This window comes from Parus major, chromosome Z (genome assembly GCF_001522545.3).
Source record: "Parus major isolate Abel chromosome Z, Parus_major1.1, whole genome shotgun sequence".
In the NCBI taxonomy this organism is placed as follows: Eukaryota; Metazoa; Chordata; class Aves; order Passeriformes; family Paridae; genus Parus; species Parus major.
In genome coordinates, this window is record NC_031799.1 from 8668834 (window position 1) to 8683421 (window position 14588).

The 14588-nt window shown below is 43.4% G+C and overlaps 1 protein-coding gene across 3 annotated transcripts in view; it reads left to right on the top strand.

Annotated features, from left to right (window-relative positions):
- Positions 1-14588, top strand: part of LOC107216205 (phospholipid-transporting ATPase ID-like) — an 85692-nt gene that overhangs the window by 33537 nt on the left and 37567 nt on the right. For all 3 annotated transcript variants that reach the window (XM_015652928.3, XM_015652926.3, XM_015652929.2), the window contains exons 4-9: positions 7485-7598; positions 9710-9808; positions 10697-10758; positions 12308-12380; positions 12550-12620; positions 13689-13771. In XM_015652928.3, coding sequence (XP_015508414.1) covers positions 7485-7598; positions 9710-9808; positions 10697-10758; positions 12308-12380; positions 12550-12620; positions 13689-13771 — 502 coding nt within the window. The remainder of the gene's footprint in view (positions 1-7484; positions 7599-9709; positions 9809-10696; positions 10759-12307; positions 12381-12549; positions 12621-13688; positions 13772-14588) is intronic.

Consider the following 14588-nt stretch of genomic DNA (forward strand, 5'->3'; position numbering starts at 1 on the left):
AGAAAGGCCAATAAGGAAAAAGAAAGGGAAATGCAAACCTAGGTGTTGTGTATTGACTTACTGCTGAGGCCAGGCTTTATGTCCCACCTGGTGTGGAGATTTGAGCCTTTCACTAAACAGACAGTTTCTATTATGTAGAAATAGATCAAAGGTATAGAGTTTTGTCCTTCCTTATCGCAGTGAGAACAGGGAAGTGGGAAAGTACAACCAGAGGTGGGTGTGTTGTCCCTGAATATCCCTATTCCTGGTGGGACATTGTCCCTTGCCAGTGCAAAGTCTCCAGGATATCTGTGAAGGGAGAAGAGAGGAAGTGATAAAGACTTGAAAACTCTGTTGTGTGTGGAGTCTGACATCAGCTCTGGCAGCTGCTGAAAGGTGGCCCTCCTGGTATGAAGCAAGACTCCCAAAACGCTCAAACCAGCTTTGCAGGAACGTGGTGCTGTGCCGTGGAAAACCCATGTCTGCCAGTGCGTGCAAGGGCATGTCCAGCTCCATCACACTACATCTTGCAGGAGACTTCAGAGGGCAAATTCCCTCCCAGAGCTGTCAGAAAATACAGGAGATGCCAAACTGCAGGGTGTCCCTGCCTGCCACACTTCTCCAGCCATGAGGCCTCAGTAGCTGAGCAGAAGGGTTAGAAAAATTAAACTTTAAGACAAAGTGTTGTGCAGTTAACTGGAAGGGCTGAGTGTGAAGGTATATACACTACCCACCAGCTCACAAAATTAGTTAGGAATGACTCAGAAACCAAGTGTGAATGAGTGGCATGAAAAGGCACTTAGAGCAGCACAGATAAGGGCTCAATATAGGTCAGTAAAAATGAAAAGTCAGATACTAATCCTGTGTTTATTGACAATGCAGACAGAAAAGAACCTTTTCTGAATTCGGAAAGAGGTTTGTCTGTGTAAAGACTGAAATAAAGTGGAAAGCAGGGTGGCAGATGTGGTATAGCAAGATTTAAGGACTTTAGTCCAGTTAATTTGTCTCCATTCTCCCCAACACAGCTACAGAGGGGACAGCCTCTGTGTGTTCACCACGATGGACTCTCCATCAACACTCTGGAGAGGAAAATCTCTTCTGAAGGCTTTTAATGTTTGCTCTGATCCTAGTTCCTTTTTCAATTCTTTGCTTTCACACTGGAATTTAGCACAGCTGCACTGGGACGTCATGAAGGGCTGCAAAAACAACTTTGAAACTGGCTTTCAGACAATAGGAAAGGAAATGCAAGGCCTATGAGTCAATGACAAATTTCATCTTGGATCAGGACCCAGGGTCAAACCAGCATTCTTTTATCAGGACCAACAGCAAGGGGGCTGCTTGGACTTGGGTCACCTGATAAAGTCTCTAGTCAAATAGGAGGGATGTATATAACTTCCTATAGTCAATACACATTGCCCTGGGCTGGATCAGCAGCTGGGTTCTTATCTCTCTGAAATTTAATTGGAGAGCAGGGAGCTCTGGTAGTGGCTCAGACTCTGCCCCACCTCCTCTGCTTGCATGCTTTGATCTCGAAGGCAGCCTGGTGGGTGATCCTCCAGGACCTTATCAGCATGGTCAGGGCTGTGGCACCAGCTGCCCACTCTTCCTATCTCAATCTGCAAATGTTTCCCAGTGTCCCTCATGCTCAAGGCTGAAGGGAGTGTGGTCTGATGAAGTGAAAAGTCGTCCCTGGAGGAATAGCTACAGCATCAACCTGCACTGCTCCTTCTACATTTAGTAAGGTGTTAGTTGGATTCATCCAAAGAGCATTTGAGGCACTGTTAGGGAGGAGTCAGAGTGGGGCTATACTTCGAGAGGGGGGCAAGCTGGAAGTGGAGACAATCCCAGATCCAGATCTGCCAGGTCAGGCAGAGCTCTCACTGTCCAGGGTGCAGTCCTGCAGCATTTGGCTAGCAGGGACAGGGCAGGATGCTGGTGATGGCATCCATCCTGACCATTCCAGATGAGGTGAGGTGATGAACCAGGTCTAGGGCCCACTTAGGGAGCCCAGGCAGAAGTGGCAAGAGACAGGACTGAATACAAATCTACACCAGAGGTCCAAGGTCCATCAAGGAAGTAGAGCTGGAGAGATGTATCTGGGAAACTAGGACAGATGACAATCTGGAGATGGGGACTACTACAGAATAGTTCAGGTGAGGATAGAAGGCTCATGGCTGAACTTAAGTGAGCTCTTCAGCTCTGGACAGGGGTTGTGGATGGAGACACCAGGTGAGGTCCTAAGGCCCTCAAGAAGCACATAAGATTGAGCCGTGCCAGATGTAGTAGTCTTCAGTGAAGTCCATAGACTCCTTTGGATCAAGTCCCCCACTCTTCATCAGATTAAGTCTCGTGGAGAGACTACTCCTACTGCACTGGTTGGGAGTCTTGTTGTGTGAGACCATAATGAAAACAAAACAGTGGTTTGGAGTTTGTCTCCTTTGCACCACTCAGCAGTGCTCTTCCCTCTCTTTTCTCCTCCTGCCAGGCAGAAGCTTTGGGTACTGAGCCAAGCCAGAGGAGAGCACAGTGTTGTTGAAGGGGATGAGTAAGAGACAAGACCTTTAGGTGTTGTGCTTGGCTTGTCTGTGAGCAATGACATGAGGTTGTCAAGCCATGTCAGCCCTGTGTCCTCCTTTGCACCACCATGACAAGGACACTCACCACACTGATGATTAACTGCTCAGTAATGAGGTGACTGAAGGAACAACACAGGAAAACACAACCAGTGATCACGCTTTCCTACAGATTTTCCTGGAATACCCAGGAATGTATGTGATGAGATCCTGGAACTCACTTCATTAGTGCTATCAAGGGACTGTCAAGGGGTTGCACATGTATGACATTCCCGTCCTTTTCCTGTTTAAAGGAAAGAAAAAAAAAAAGGGAAGGGGTGAGACAAAAAAGAAGAAAAGAGAACTGTGCTTTTGTGCTTTGGAAATTGACATTTTTATTTCTGGTGTTTGGCCTGTCTGTTACCCCTGTGAGTTTATTTTTTTACAGGGACTTTTACAGGAACCAGATTAACACCACCACATCCATTTGGCCTTTATCAGTCTTCTGTTGAGCTGGGGTTACTGCCTGCCATCAGGAGGAATAAGGCAGTGAACTTGGGAGTCTGAAAACTGATCTGGTCTGACTGTTCTGTATTCTCTGTGAAAACAAAGCCTTGGTGGCACCATATGCGCTGTTACATGAGTTTATTAAAATTTTTCATGAGCACATTCACAGCCCAGTGGTCACATTTCTGCTTATGGCTTCTGTGTGCTTTCCAATGGCACTGCTGCAGTTTAACAGAGTGCCATGGAGTTGCGCTTCTGTCACTTCCTTGGCAAGACTACCTCAGAAAAACACCTGGGAAAGAGATTTTTGCTGCTCAGCTGTTCCCTTGGTCTGTGCTACACAAGTACCAGGGAAATTGCAAAGTGTTGTGACATAACACGTCCCTGTGGGGTCACCAAAGTCTTGCTGAAATTTACTTAGGGCTAGGCTGTCCAGCTGCTGGAACTATTGTGTCTCTGAGCCAGGGGTATAAATTCAGAGGGTCAATGCCTTGCCATACCCTTTAGACACTGTAATCTAGCCACAAAAGCATCACTGTCTCTTATTTCCAGTGACTTTTATGGCAAGGAGATGATTTGTTTGCTCAGCGATCTAAGGTAGGAGCCATCTGCTGAGTTTTGCTTGCTGTTGGACGTCACAAGCGGGCTTCTGAAAACACCCCCAAAGTAACAGCTCATCCTCCAGATCTGGACTTGTGTAACTGTGGAGAGATGAGCACTATTCTTAGGGACAGCATTTTGGTGGAGTCACACCTCCAGGAGGTGTGAATCTAGCCCCTAAAAAGAGCAGATGAGAATAATCCCTCACCCACAGACAACATTGCTCTGGTGTCAAGTTTTGCATCTGGAGAGCTTCAGGCTGTGGGTAACCATGCTCAGACCTGCTCATTTAGGACATAGGTGCATGCAGTGGCTGCCCTCGGACAACCAGAAGTCTAGGGCAGATCAGGGAGTAAATGTAAAGCTCCTCATCCCCATCTTTCTGCTAAGCCCATAGAACTGCTGGTCTTAGCTGTTGATTTTTATGAATCTATGGGAAAACCAGGAGTTTCAGTAAGGCCTCTCAATACCTAATTGCTGTTACAAAGATTATTCCTCTCCACAATTTTTCTCTGTGGGAGTCTCCTCCACTGAAGGCAGAGTGTGGGGACAGTGAGGCAGATGATGTGTTAGAGGCACTGCTTGTGAAATAAATGATGGCTGCATGTGGGCTATTAAATGCACTGCAGTGGTGCAGGCTCCCATAGCACCTCGGGCATCCCAGAGTCACGCTCTGGTCCAGCTCTAAAGAGTGACAGTTTGATGATGTTAAGCATCACAGAGGAAGATCAAGAGCAGGGGCCAATTGAGATTTCCCAGTAGCTGGCCAAGAGCCTGAGATGTCAAAGCACACAGCACTGTAGTATTGCCTGAAAACACAATCAATACCTGAGTGAATTGGGTTTGTTCAGCCTGGGGAAGAGAAGGATTCAGGGTGACCTAACTGTGGCCCTCCAGTACCTGAAGGGAGCCCACAAGAAAGATGGAGAGGAATTTTTTATGTAGCATGTAGTGGACAGGACAAAGGAATGGCTTTAAACTGAGGGTGGGTTTAGATTAGATACTGGGAAGAAATTCTTTACTGTGAGGGTGTTGAGACACTGGCAGAGATTGCCCAGAGGAGCTGTGGGTGTCCCATCCCTGAGAGTGTTCAAAGCCAGGCTGGAGCAACCTGGTCTGGTGGAAGGTGTTCCTGCCCATGTCAGAGGAGTTGGAATGAGATGATCTTTAAGGTCCCTTCCAACCCAAACTATTCTATGTTTCTATGATTATATGATACCTTGCAGAGTGTTTCAGCTGTGTCTGTGATGTGGAAATGCAGAGCTTTAATTTGGAAAGGCTGAAGTTTTCTCTAGTTTGTCGTTATAATTTGCCATTGATATGCCTTTGGCCCCTGAGGTCCATGAACAAGTTACGTGTTAAACTAGAAATATTTATAGTAATTACAAGTTCTTTTTTTTTCTGGTGATTAATTTTAATTACAGTTTCTAGAATAATGAGAAGATCCATGGTAATATTTTCTGTCCTTATCCTCAGGTCTAAAGTGCCCTAGTGTCCCAAAAGACATTATGTGCCCAAGAATATCATGATTCTAAACAGCTATGGAGAAAAACACTGGTTATCCAGATTCCTGCAGTTAAGCATTTGGAAGCTGTTATGTCTGGCGTTTTTACTATGCCTAATGGCAATAGGAAATAAAATGAATGGCTGTGGTTCACTCAATGATTTTCCTGACGTAATTAATGGACAGAAATAGAAGGCAGGAATTGAAATAAACCACTCCCATTCTTTACTTATTCCCCTCTGAGATTTTTGCAGGCAAAGATCTATAAACTTCATCTGAGTGTTTACTGAGTAGTTTTTCCCATGTTATAAGTGACCCTCTGAAATCTGTTGACGCACAAAGGTCAAGTCCCCAGCATTTACTTTTTCCTGCAGCAACAATTTTCTGTTTTTTCTTTAAGTAAGTGGTCATGATACTTTTCCTCAGACTAATGGGCAGATTTATATATTTAGATCCAGCTTTTATTAAAAAATCTGCGAGACTCTGTGCCTGATGGACAGTCTTGTCAAGCAATTTAGTTCCCAGTATGCTGGGTTTGCAGAGGATGCTGTTACTCCATTGCTTCTGTTTCAGCAGTGTCCATGGAGCCTGTCTGCAACACATCCACAGTTAAGGATTTTGAAATAAACCAAATTTAACAATATGTCATGGCATAGACAGAGTTAACCACTCTTGCAGGTAGCTACCTGATACCAGGAGACAGGCAATATTGTGTAAATGATGATCTCTGATAAATGTCTTTTCTTGCTGGAATGCAGTAAACAAGAGGATTTGGATAGCTCTTCTGTGAAGGCTGTTTTAATTTCTGCCCTTTTAGAGATTTACTCATTTGGCTTGTCCAAGGGATAAAACATGATTTTAATGCTGAAGAACATATGCTGTACTGTGTGTTTGAATGTAGAGAAATCCAGTAACTGCCTAAAATGGAATAGCTTCCCCCACACATACCTTTCAGTGGTAACCTGAAATAATTGGTTTAGTGCTGAAAACATGCTGATACATGTCAGGGCAGATGTCAAGATCCTGGATTAATTCATGGATAAGAAGTGGTCTGTGATTCATACTCAGTAGCTCCTGTCCTCCCACCAGCTTAGCAATATCTAAAGGCTATTACAGATACTGCAATCACCATTTTCTCTGCTGTTGAACCATCATATTTATTATGGAATTCAGGTGTGCCTCATATCTGCCTCCCTGTGCTGTCACACCTTAGGTTCCTTGGAAGGGGGTTAATGGGCATTGTCTGGAGAGCTTCTAGGGGGAAAATTTAAGATGTTCTCACATCTTATGGGATTCATCCTTCCAGGACTAAACCTGGACCAGGGCCTGTTAAACATCACATGAAAAGATGGTCTAGCACACCTGAAAACTAAAGGAAAGCTGCAGCTGGAGGGTCAGTATGATGGGGTTCAGTATGAGCCTGTCTGTCTGGGGGCAAGTATTGGACCAGACTGCTCTGATGTTTGGGGAAGAAAATACCCAGTTCTGCAATACCAAGCTTAGGTCTTTCTGTGGTTTGCAAAAGACAGGCTGGGGAGCAGCCACTTCTTGTGGCTGGAGGGGCTGTCCACAGTTAGAAAAGGAAACTGGAAATAGGGAACAGAGCTGCAGCTTGCTTACTGAAATGGTGAGTTCTTGTATCAGTGACAATGGTTCACACAATGCCACATGCAGGTGATTTTTGTGGAATAGAAACAAGCCACCCGTTGAAACTGCTGAGCTGAAAGTTTGCTGAATGAGATGAAAATGACAGTAATAATAATAGTAGTAATAATAATAATAATAATAATAATAGTAATAATAATAATAATAATAATAATAATAATAATAATAATACTGTTGTCATACTCTGCTCCTGGGAGGATGTATACCTCCCATAGGGTTGTCCAGCCAATGGGTATTTCAAAGCATCAGACCAGCTACAGATAGTTGACCTGGCATGCATTTTCCACCCCTGCTTTGTAGATGCTAACAGCAAAATTGTTGTATTCTGGTTACAGTTCTCAATTTTTTTTTGTGCACTGTGAAAGTAAGGAGACTATTAATAAAGTCTTAATTATTAAGTATTAATAAAGATGTTGTGAAAAACTACATACAAGTTTATCTACCTGCAGCAACACTGGCAAAAGATGAGCATCATGTTTTCACCCATTCCAAGAGGAATTCTCTGTTTATCCAGATTTGGCATGATTCTTGGGGGGAAAAGGAAATGCTTTTTGAGCTGCTGTTGGAAACAATACTATTGCTAAATATAAGCAAGTAAGACAGAGTTGAAATGTGTTGTGCTGTAATTTTGTTTCCTGTTTTACCAATCCTACTTATTTTCTTTTTTTTCCCTACAGAACAATTCAATTAAAACATCGAAATATAATTTCTTCACTTTCCTGCCTCTCAACCTGTTTGAACAGTTTCAGCGAATAGCAAATGCTTACTTCCTTTTCTTGCTGATTTTGCAGGTAGGAAATCACTGTCCTGTTTCCAGCAGATTGTTCTCTGTTATCAAAGCCAGTCTATGTTTGACAGGTGTAATGAAGTGCAAGCTATATTCCTGGTGTGAATTAGCATCTTAGTAAAATATTACAGAACATAGAAAGTAGGGCAGAGAAAAGCAATTTTCTCTTTTACCTTTGGATATAAGGGTTTGAACTAAATGAAGGGAAAAAAGTTAATTAGTTTCCAACAAACTGTGCAACTTTTTCATGCCCTGCCCAACTATGCCTTTATGTCTGCAGGAGCACCTGAGTGCTCCTGGCTGTCCTCAGATTTGCATTACTTTTTCATCCTGTGGTATAAAGCCAAGTTGTCTCTTAGCCATGGATTTTAAGGTGAATTCCACAGGCAGTCACAAAGGAAACAGCAAGAAGGACACCACATTTGTAACCTGTGGTGCTTCCCTGGGAAGGAAGGAGTTAACATCAGGAAGGCTCAAGGCTGTGAGTAGTTAGCATAAAGCTGGGTATTGCTGCTCCCTTCTCCAGGGTGAAGAAGGTGTCCAGTATGGAGTGTGCCAGACACTGGCAGCGCTGTTGAACCCTTTGGGTTGTAATGGCATTGAGTTGCACTTTGCTCATCACTGTTGCTAATGATACCCTGAAAGCTGAACACACTGGATAAATTGATATCAGGATTTCTGCCCCTTTGCACCTTGCTGTGTACTCTGCTATTGTTGAGTCATATCAGAATACACATTACCAAAAGAAGGGTGTAATTTTTATTATGTTTCAAGCTTAATGTTTTAAAGATGACCCTTTCACTGCACACAGATTTGTAAAATAACCTGCTTCAAATGCCATTTTTTTTTACAATTTCAGCTCAAAAAAGCATAGGTGAAATGTAGTTAAGCCTTCAGCAAACCATGTATGATCTGTTTTGCTTATTTATAGGGAATGAATTTTTGAGATTTCAGTGCATGTATATTTTTCAGGAGAAGGTTACTTTTCTGCTAAGCTTCCTGCGTTGTTGTACTGCACTCTAGCTGTTTGTCTGTCAAATTCATAGTATTTCAGAGTATTTGCCTTAAATTATTCCACTGTGTGTTTTGCTGGGCCATCTAGGGTTGACTATATATAAAAGCACACAGCTCTTTCTTTACATCAAGGTAGCCTAAAGAGGGCAGGCATTAGTCTACCTATTCCTCCGTTAAAATATTTTTCCTCACTCCATCCCTGTGGGACTATTCCTTCATCAAGAGTGGATGTGATGGGCAGGCTGTGGGGATTCTGTCTCCCTCTCCTTTGTCACAGAGCAGTGGGATATGCATTTTCCAAGGTGGGTGAGAAGGCAGCAGTTGCAGCCTGTACAGCTGAGCAGGGCTGTGGTGCCTGTAGGATCTGGGCCGTGACACAGCATAAATGTCAACTTCTCACAAAGTACATGGAGCTGACACTTCCCAGATTCAAACTGAGGGACACACTGATGCTGGTTTCACGTTGCTTCCATCCCCAGTGGTGTACTGCTAGAGGAAAGGGAAAACTGTGGGGGTGAGACATCTTCCTCTGCATGACTGATGGCATAACAGAATCACCCTCAACTCTTAGGTCGTCTCGCTGTTAAACATGCAGGAAACAAAAATTGCTGTGTTGCTCTTGGGAGAGCAAGGTCAGCCCTGGCAACAGCTTGCATTGCCCATTGATGTGAAATTTAATTCAGCAAAATGTGAAAAGTTACTGAAATAAAGAACAGAAGCTTTTGATGGCTCTGCACAGCTGGTTTTGCTCAGATAGTTTTGAGTCCCTCACAGCGGGCTTGCCCATATCAGTACTTCCAAAGAAATACTCTGGGGACTTGGCAATCTTAATTCTGCCAACAACAGGAAGGAGTAATAGCAACCCACTACACTTTCTGACAGCTCCATTTTTCTAACTTAAATTATAGCTTTTTTTGTAAGGAAAACATGGGTTCCCTGGCTCTCCCACCTTTGTGGGATATCATATCAGGATGGAGCAACATTTCTGTCCTTATTCTATATTCAGGTATCATAGAAAAATGTTGTCTGCAGCTTGATTAGGAAGCAGTGGTTTTCTGAACTGGCAGGAAATGTCTTAACTCAGATCTTTTCTTCCCACAGTTGATTCCTCAGATTTCCTCACTGGCCTGGTTTACAACAGTGGTGCCCCTGGTGCTGGTGCTGGCTGTATCAGGAGTCAAGGATGCCATTGATGATTTTGTAAGATCTGTATTTCTGACCTGTTCTTTGGAGTTGGCCTGTCATTCTTCAGTAAATGAAATAAACTGCTTAAACAGAACTGGGGGCAGGCACTCAGATGGGGTCTGAGATTAAGTCCCCAAAATCTATAGTTTGTTACTGAAACAGGAGCTAAAATTTCCAAATTGCTGAGCAGCCCAACAGCTCCACTGACTTTCTCTGACACTGCTCAGCATGTCTGAAAATGTGGTCACTCATAGATATGTCTGGATGCAGGCACAGAAATACTTTCTTAGGCTTCACTTTGGAGAACACATCCTTCTGTCATATAGCACAATGTAGGTGGAAAAAAAAAATTTGGTAGGAAGCAAGTGCTCAGCCCACCTGTGACTTTTCAGACTTGTTCAACTTTGGCCAAAGTCTGCTGCCATCAGAGCTAATAGTCAAAAGCCAAATTGACTTCACAGAGTGAGATTGGACCTTAGTTTAACATCTGATTTACTTTCATCATTAAAATAATTTTGATGTTCAAAGGAGCAATACCAGGACAACTGTAGCCATGTTCCATACGAGAGCAGAGGAATGAGTTTCTCTAGTGTTTATGGATTGAGGTGGGTGAGAGCAATGCCAGTGGAGTCAGGGCTGTGCTAAATGCTAAATGACGTGTAAGGATCTACCCTCCTTCTTCTCTCCAAGAGCAAGCCAGGTGTTGCCTGTTGCCCTTTGCAGTCTGGTTATGCTCTGTGTCACTGCTGTAAATGTGCACTGGACACTGACTCAGTTGTGACACTAATCTGCCGGACCCATTCTGCCAGCTGGGTGGAAACCTGAAATGTTAATGAACTGCCTACGGCTCCTGTGTGTTTGGTTTCCTGGAAATGCCTTTTAACCTTCTGATCTAATTTTCAGAATCGACACAAAAGTGACAAACACGTCAACAACCGCCCAGTCCAGGTCCTGATCAATGGCATGTAAGTGCTTTTTGCTGTAGTTCTCACAGGGAAAAGCATTCTATTAGTAATATTTTTGATTCTTTCTCTGTGTGTGTGTGATTTTCAAGGATCACTAAACAATTTAAAATTGAATTGTGTTTCACACCACTAGTTCATCATGCAGTTTTGGACTATGTACCTGTTTAATGAACCCTAGACACAGTACCAGAGTCTATGCAGACATTATGGCTGTGACCTTGTGCTGCCTAAAACTAGACTCTCTCTGTTCCTGGGTGTTTATGTTCAAGTAAGAATTTCAGAGTCTTGTATTATTTTACTCCTTAACCCAGAAGTAACAAGCAAAGTGTCCATTTATACTCATAGGATTTATTTCTCATTAAGCAAAACTGGGCATTATCAACAAGATATTTCAAATTAAGAAGCTGGAATAGCTCCCTCATACACTTCATTATACTTTGAATGTGTGTAGTACTTCTGGCTTAGATGTACCCAAAACATTTCAGCTGCGTGCTCTGGACATTGTAGTGCTAGCAGTGTTCTTTCCAGTAGAAAAAAACAGCAGAGGTTTTGGCTTTCGAGGCAGACAGATGTGCTGTTTACTTGCAGTTCCATGGAGTCTAGCTATGCATAGGACACAGCTGTAGACAGCTGTGAAGTCTTTTTTGACTTCTTTTCCACACTACAGATAGCAGTATGTTGTGTAAACTCCAGTGGATGACCAAACAGTTAAAAATATAAATGGAAACTGAAGAATAGGGACATAGTTTTTTATGCTCTCTGCCAAGTAAACCAGTTTCTTAGTTTATTGTGTATTAGTTACTGTCTCTAGGAAACAAATTTTGACACAGAAATTTTATATTTTTTGCCTTTTTCAAATCCTGGAAACCACAGATCCTGTTCAGCTCTGACCAACACTAAATAAGCAAGATTGAACTGAGTTCAAGCTTGAGCTCCCAGTCCTGTTTTGAGACTGATCTTTCTCACCTCTAGAATTTGAATATACAGCTATCTTGTGAGTGTTGGTGCTTGCAGTTTGGCTGGCTCCCTGTGTGCACATCTGGCTTAGTGCTGTGAAGACCAGTGCAGACATGGTTCAGACCGGCAAGTGCACAGCCCAAGCACTGCACTGGCCTTCCTGACAGCTGGCTACACTTGCCCTTAGTACCACTCATAAAACCTTACACAATCTGCAGTTTTCCTAGATGAAGTGTTTCACATGAAGCAGAGGGGTTTTTTTGAGGCAATGTGGCCCTTCAAGAGAAGGAAGGAAGGGAGTAGTCCGTGCAGAGACAAGGACAAGGATAGGGCATATGGACTGTGGTGCTCTTGTGGAGCTTGTTCTCAACCCAGCATGGGTCAGCCCTAACAGTGCTTTTATTGCTTTTTACTGCTTTCTTTTTGTACTGTGGTGGTCCTCCAGCTTAGTATGGATCAGGAGACATCATGGCAGGCCCTGCTCCCAATTCCTGATGGTGCCTACAGTCTGGCTCCAGGAGCAGAGCTAAGTTCCCCACTTTCCCAAGTGGCATTTGCTGTATGTGCTTACTTACTAAAGGTTTTCTTGCAGGTTAAAGGAGCAAAAATGGATGAATGTCCAAGTGGGGGATATAATAAAACTAGAAAACAACAACTTTGTGACAGTGAGTACCGTTTCTCTCTATCCTGATCACAGTTAATCTCTGCCACTCTTACCACTCACTAGAAAATCAGTGATAGTGATGATGTGGCAGTATCCACAAGCAGCACTGCTCTGCAGTGCCTTCTGACTGTGTGAAATCATGCCAAGTCTGTCTCTCTGTCTGTGCCCAGGCTGATCTCCTGTTGCTGTCGAGCAGTGAGCCACACAGCCTGACATACATTGAGACAGCTGAGCTGGATGGGTAAGTGAGCCTGGCCCTGGCATGCAATCACTGCCACGTTCCTGGTGACCCTGGGTGCTGCAGACTTACCTGCAATAACTTGGGTAGCAAGAGTCATGATATGTAGAATAAACTTTGGGTAGATATCTTGAAAATAACATCTTTTGTTGGACATTTTTGCTTCTTGAGTGCAAATGTCATGTGAGGAGGGGACTTTGCTTTTCAGTGACAGTTCTTCTGACACTGAGAGTTAGTGAGATACATGTTCCTGCAGTATCCCCAGCAGAAGCTGTTTCTTTTCTTTTTTTTAGTAGTTTCCTTGAGACAGATTATCTGGGTGAGATAATCATAATGAATAACTCTGGTAATCTCCTTTGGACTGCTATAGAATAATACCAAAGCGAGCACACAGCCAAGGCTTCCAAATACTGCCCATTCCAGGACACAATTGGCCACAAAACCAGAGGGCTGCAACTTGTATTAATTGGAACAAACTAGACCTGACTCATCTTTATGACCCAGTTTGCATTACCTTTTCTACATTGCCCAGAACTAGCAACGCTCTAAAGGACTAAGCAAGAACAGAGATTCCAAGAAATTGTATCTCTCCCAAGACCCTACAGACAGCCCTTTGGACTTTCCTCATCTGATTTCTGCTGAAAATGGTTTTGTAGTTTTCATACACACAAGTGCCACTTCTAAGAGGCCCTGAGCAAATGCAGTATTCTTTTGACACTGCATTTCCAACTCCCTAGCTAACTAGTCCCAGGACTGAAGTAATCTTCCAGATCGGAATACCATGAGAGAAAAGATTCAGACCTCTCATATATGCTTAGATACCTTGGGTTTGAATGTGTCATGGGTGACAGGATAGAGAATACGGTGCTCTGTGGTGAAATTAAGAAGATAGAGCCATTTCACCTTTGGTGCCTATACCCTTTGGCCAGGTGAAACAGACGTGTGGTATCACAGTTCATCAGATGTCTAAGGAAGAAGACTGTCCTCAAGAGCAGAAGTGATTTTCAAGGAGAGCTTTCAGTTCACCTATGACTTTCAGTTCATGTTTTTGTCTTATATTGTTTGTCACAGTGAAACAAACCTGAAGGTGAAGCAGGCACTGACAGTCACTGCAGAGCTTGGAGAAGATCTTCAGAAGCTGACAGAGTTCAATGGTGAGTATAAATGGAAAATTCACTTTCCAGATGATTTGTCTAAAATACAGAAAGTGGTTGGGACTCTTCCTTCCAAGCTGTCCTCTGCCCCTTGCTAGGTTGTCTCTGGAAACAGTGCCAGCAAAACAGAACAGGCACTCTGCAGTCTGTACTACAGATATCAACACCACATGTAAAGGAAAAGGTCTCTCTTTGCTTGCAGGTCTTGATGCCATTGATGGCTATAACCTGACACTGCATTGGTGGCAATTCTTCTGCATGCACACTTTCCTTTTGTGTCTGTCTGCACATGTCGAGGCTACCCACCTCAAAAGCCAGCACAAGAGTTCACATAACTGCACAATGTAAACTGTTTTCCCAAAACCTTATACTTAGTTCTGGCCTCAAAACATCTTCACACCGCACTTTCACACTGATGTAGCAATGCTGATGTACTGATTGCATTTATCTTCTGACCAGTGACACTTCCCAGACACCACACAGGCCTGAGGTCTAACTGCACACAGGACAGATGACAACTTCCCAGCCTGAAGTCTCACTCTGAAACCTTTCCTTTCCTCTCTCAATGCAACAATAAAGACTGAATTTTAAAATATCTAAAGGCAAGCACTATAGATGTGCTTAATAGGAAATATGTAATTTCTCTGTGCTGTTTACTGTATCAAATGTAGGGTAGGGTAGGGTAGGGTAGGGTAGGGTAGGGTAGGGTAGGATAGGGTAGGATAGGATAGGATAGGATAGGATAGGATAGGATAGGATAGGATAGGATAGGATAGGATAGGATAGGATAGGATAGGATAGGATAGGATAGGATAGG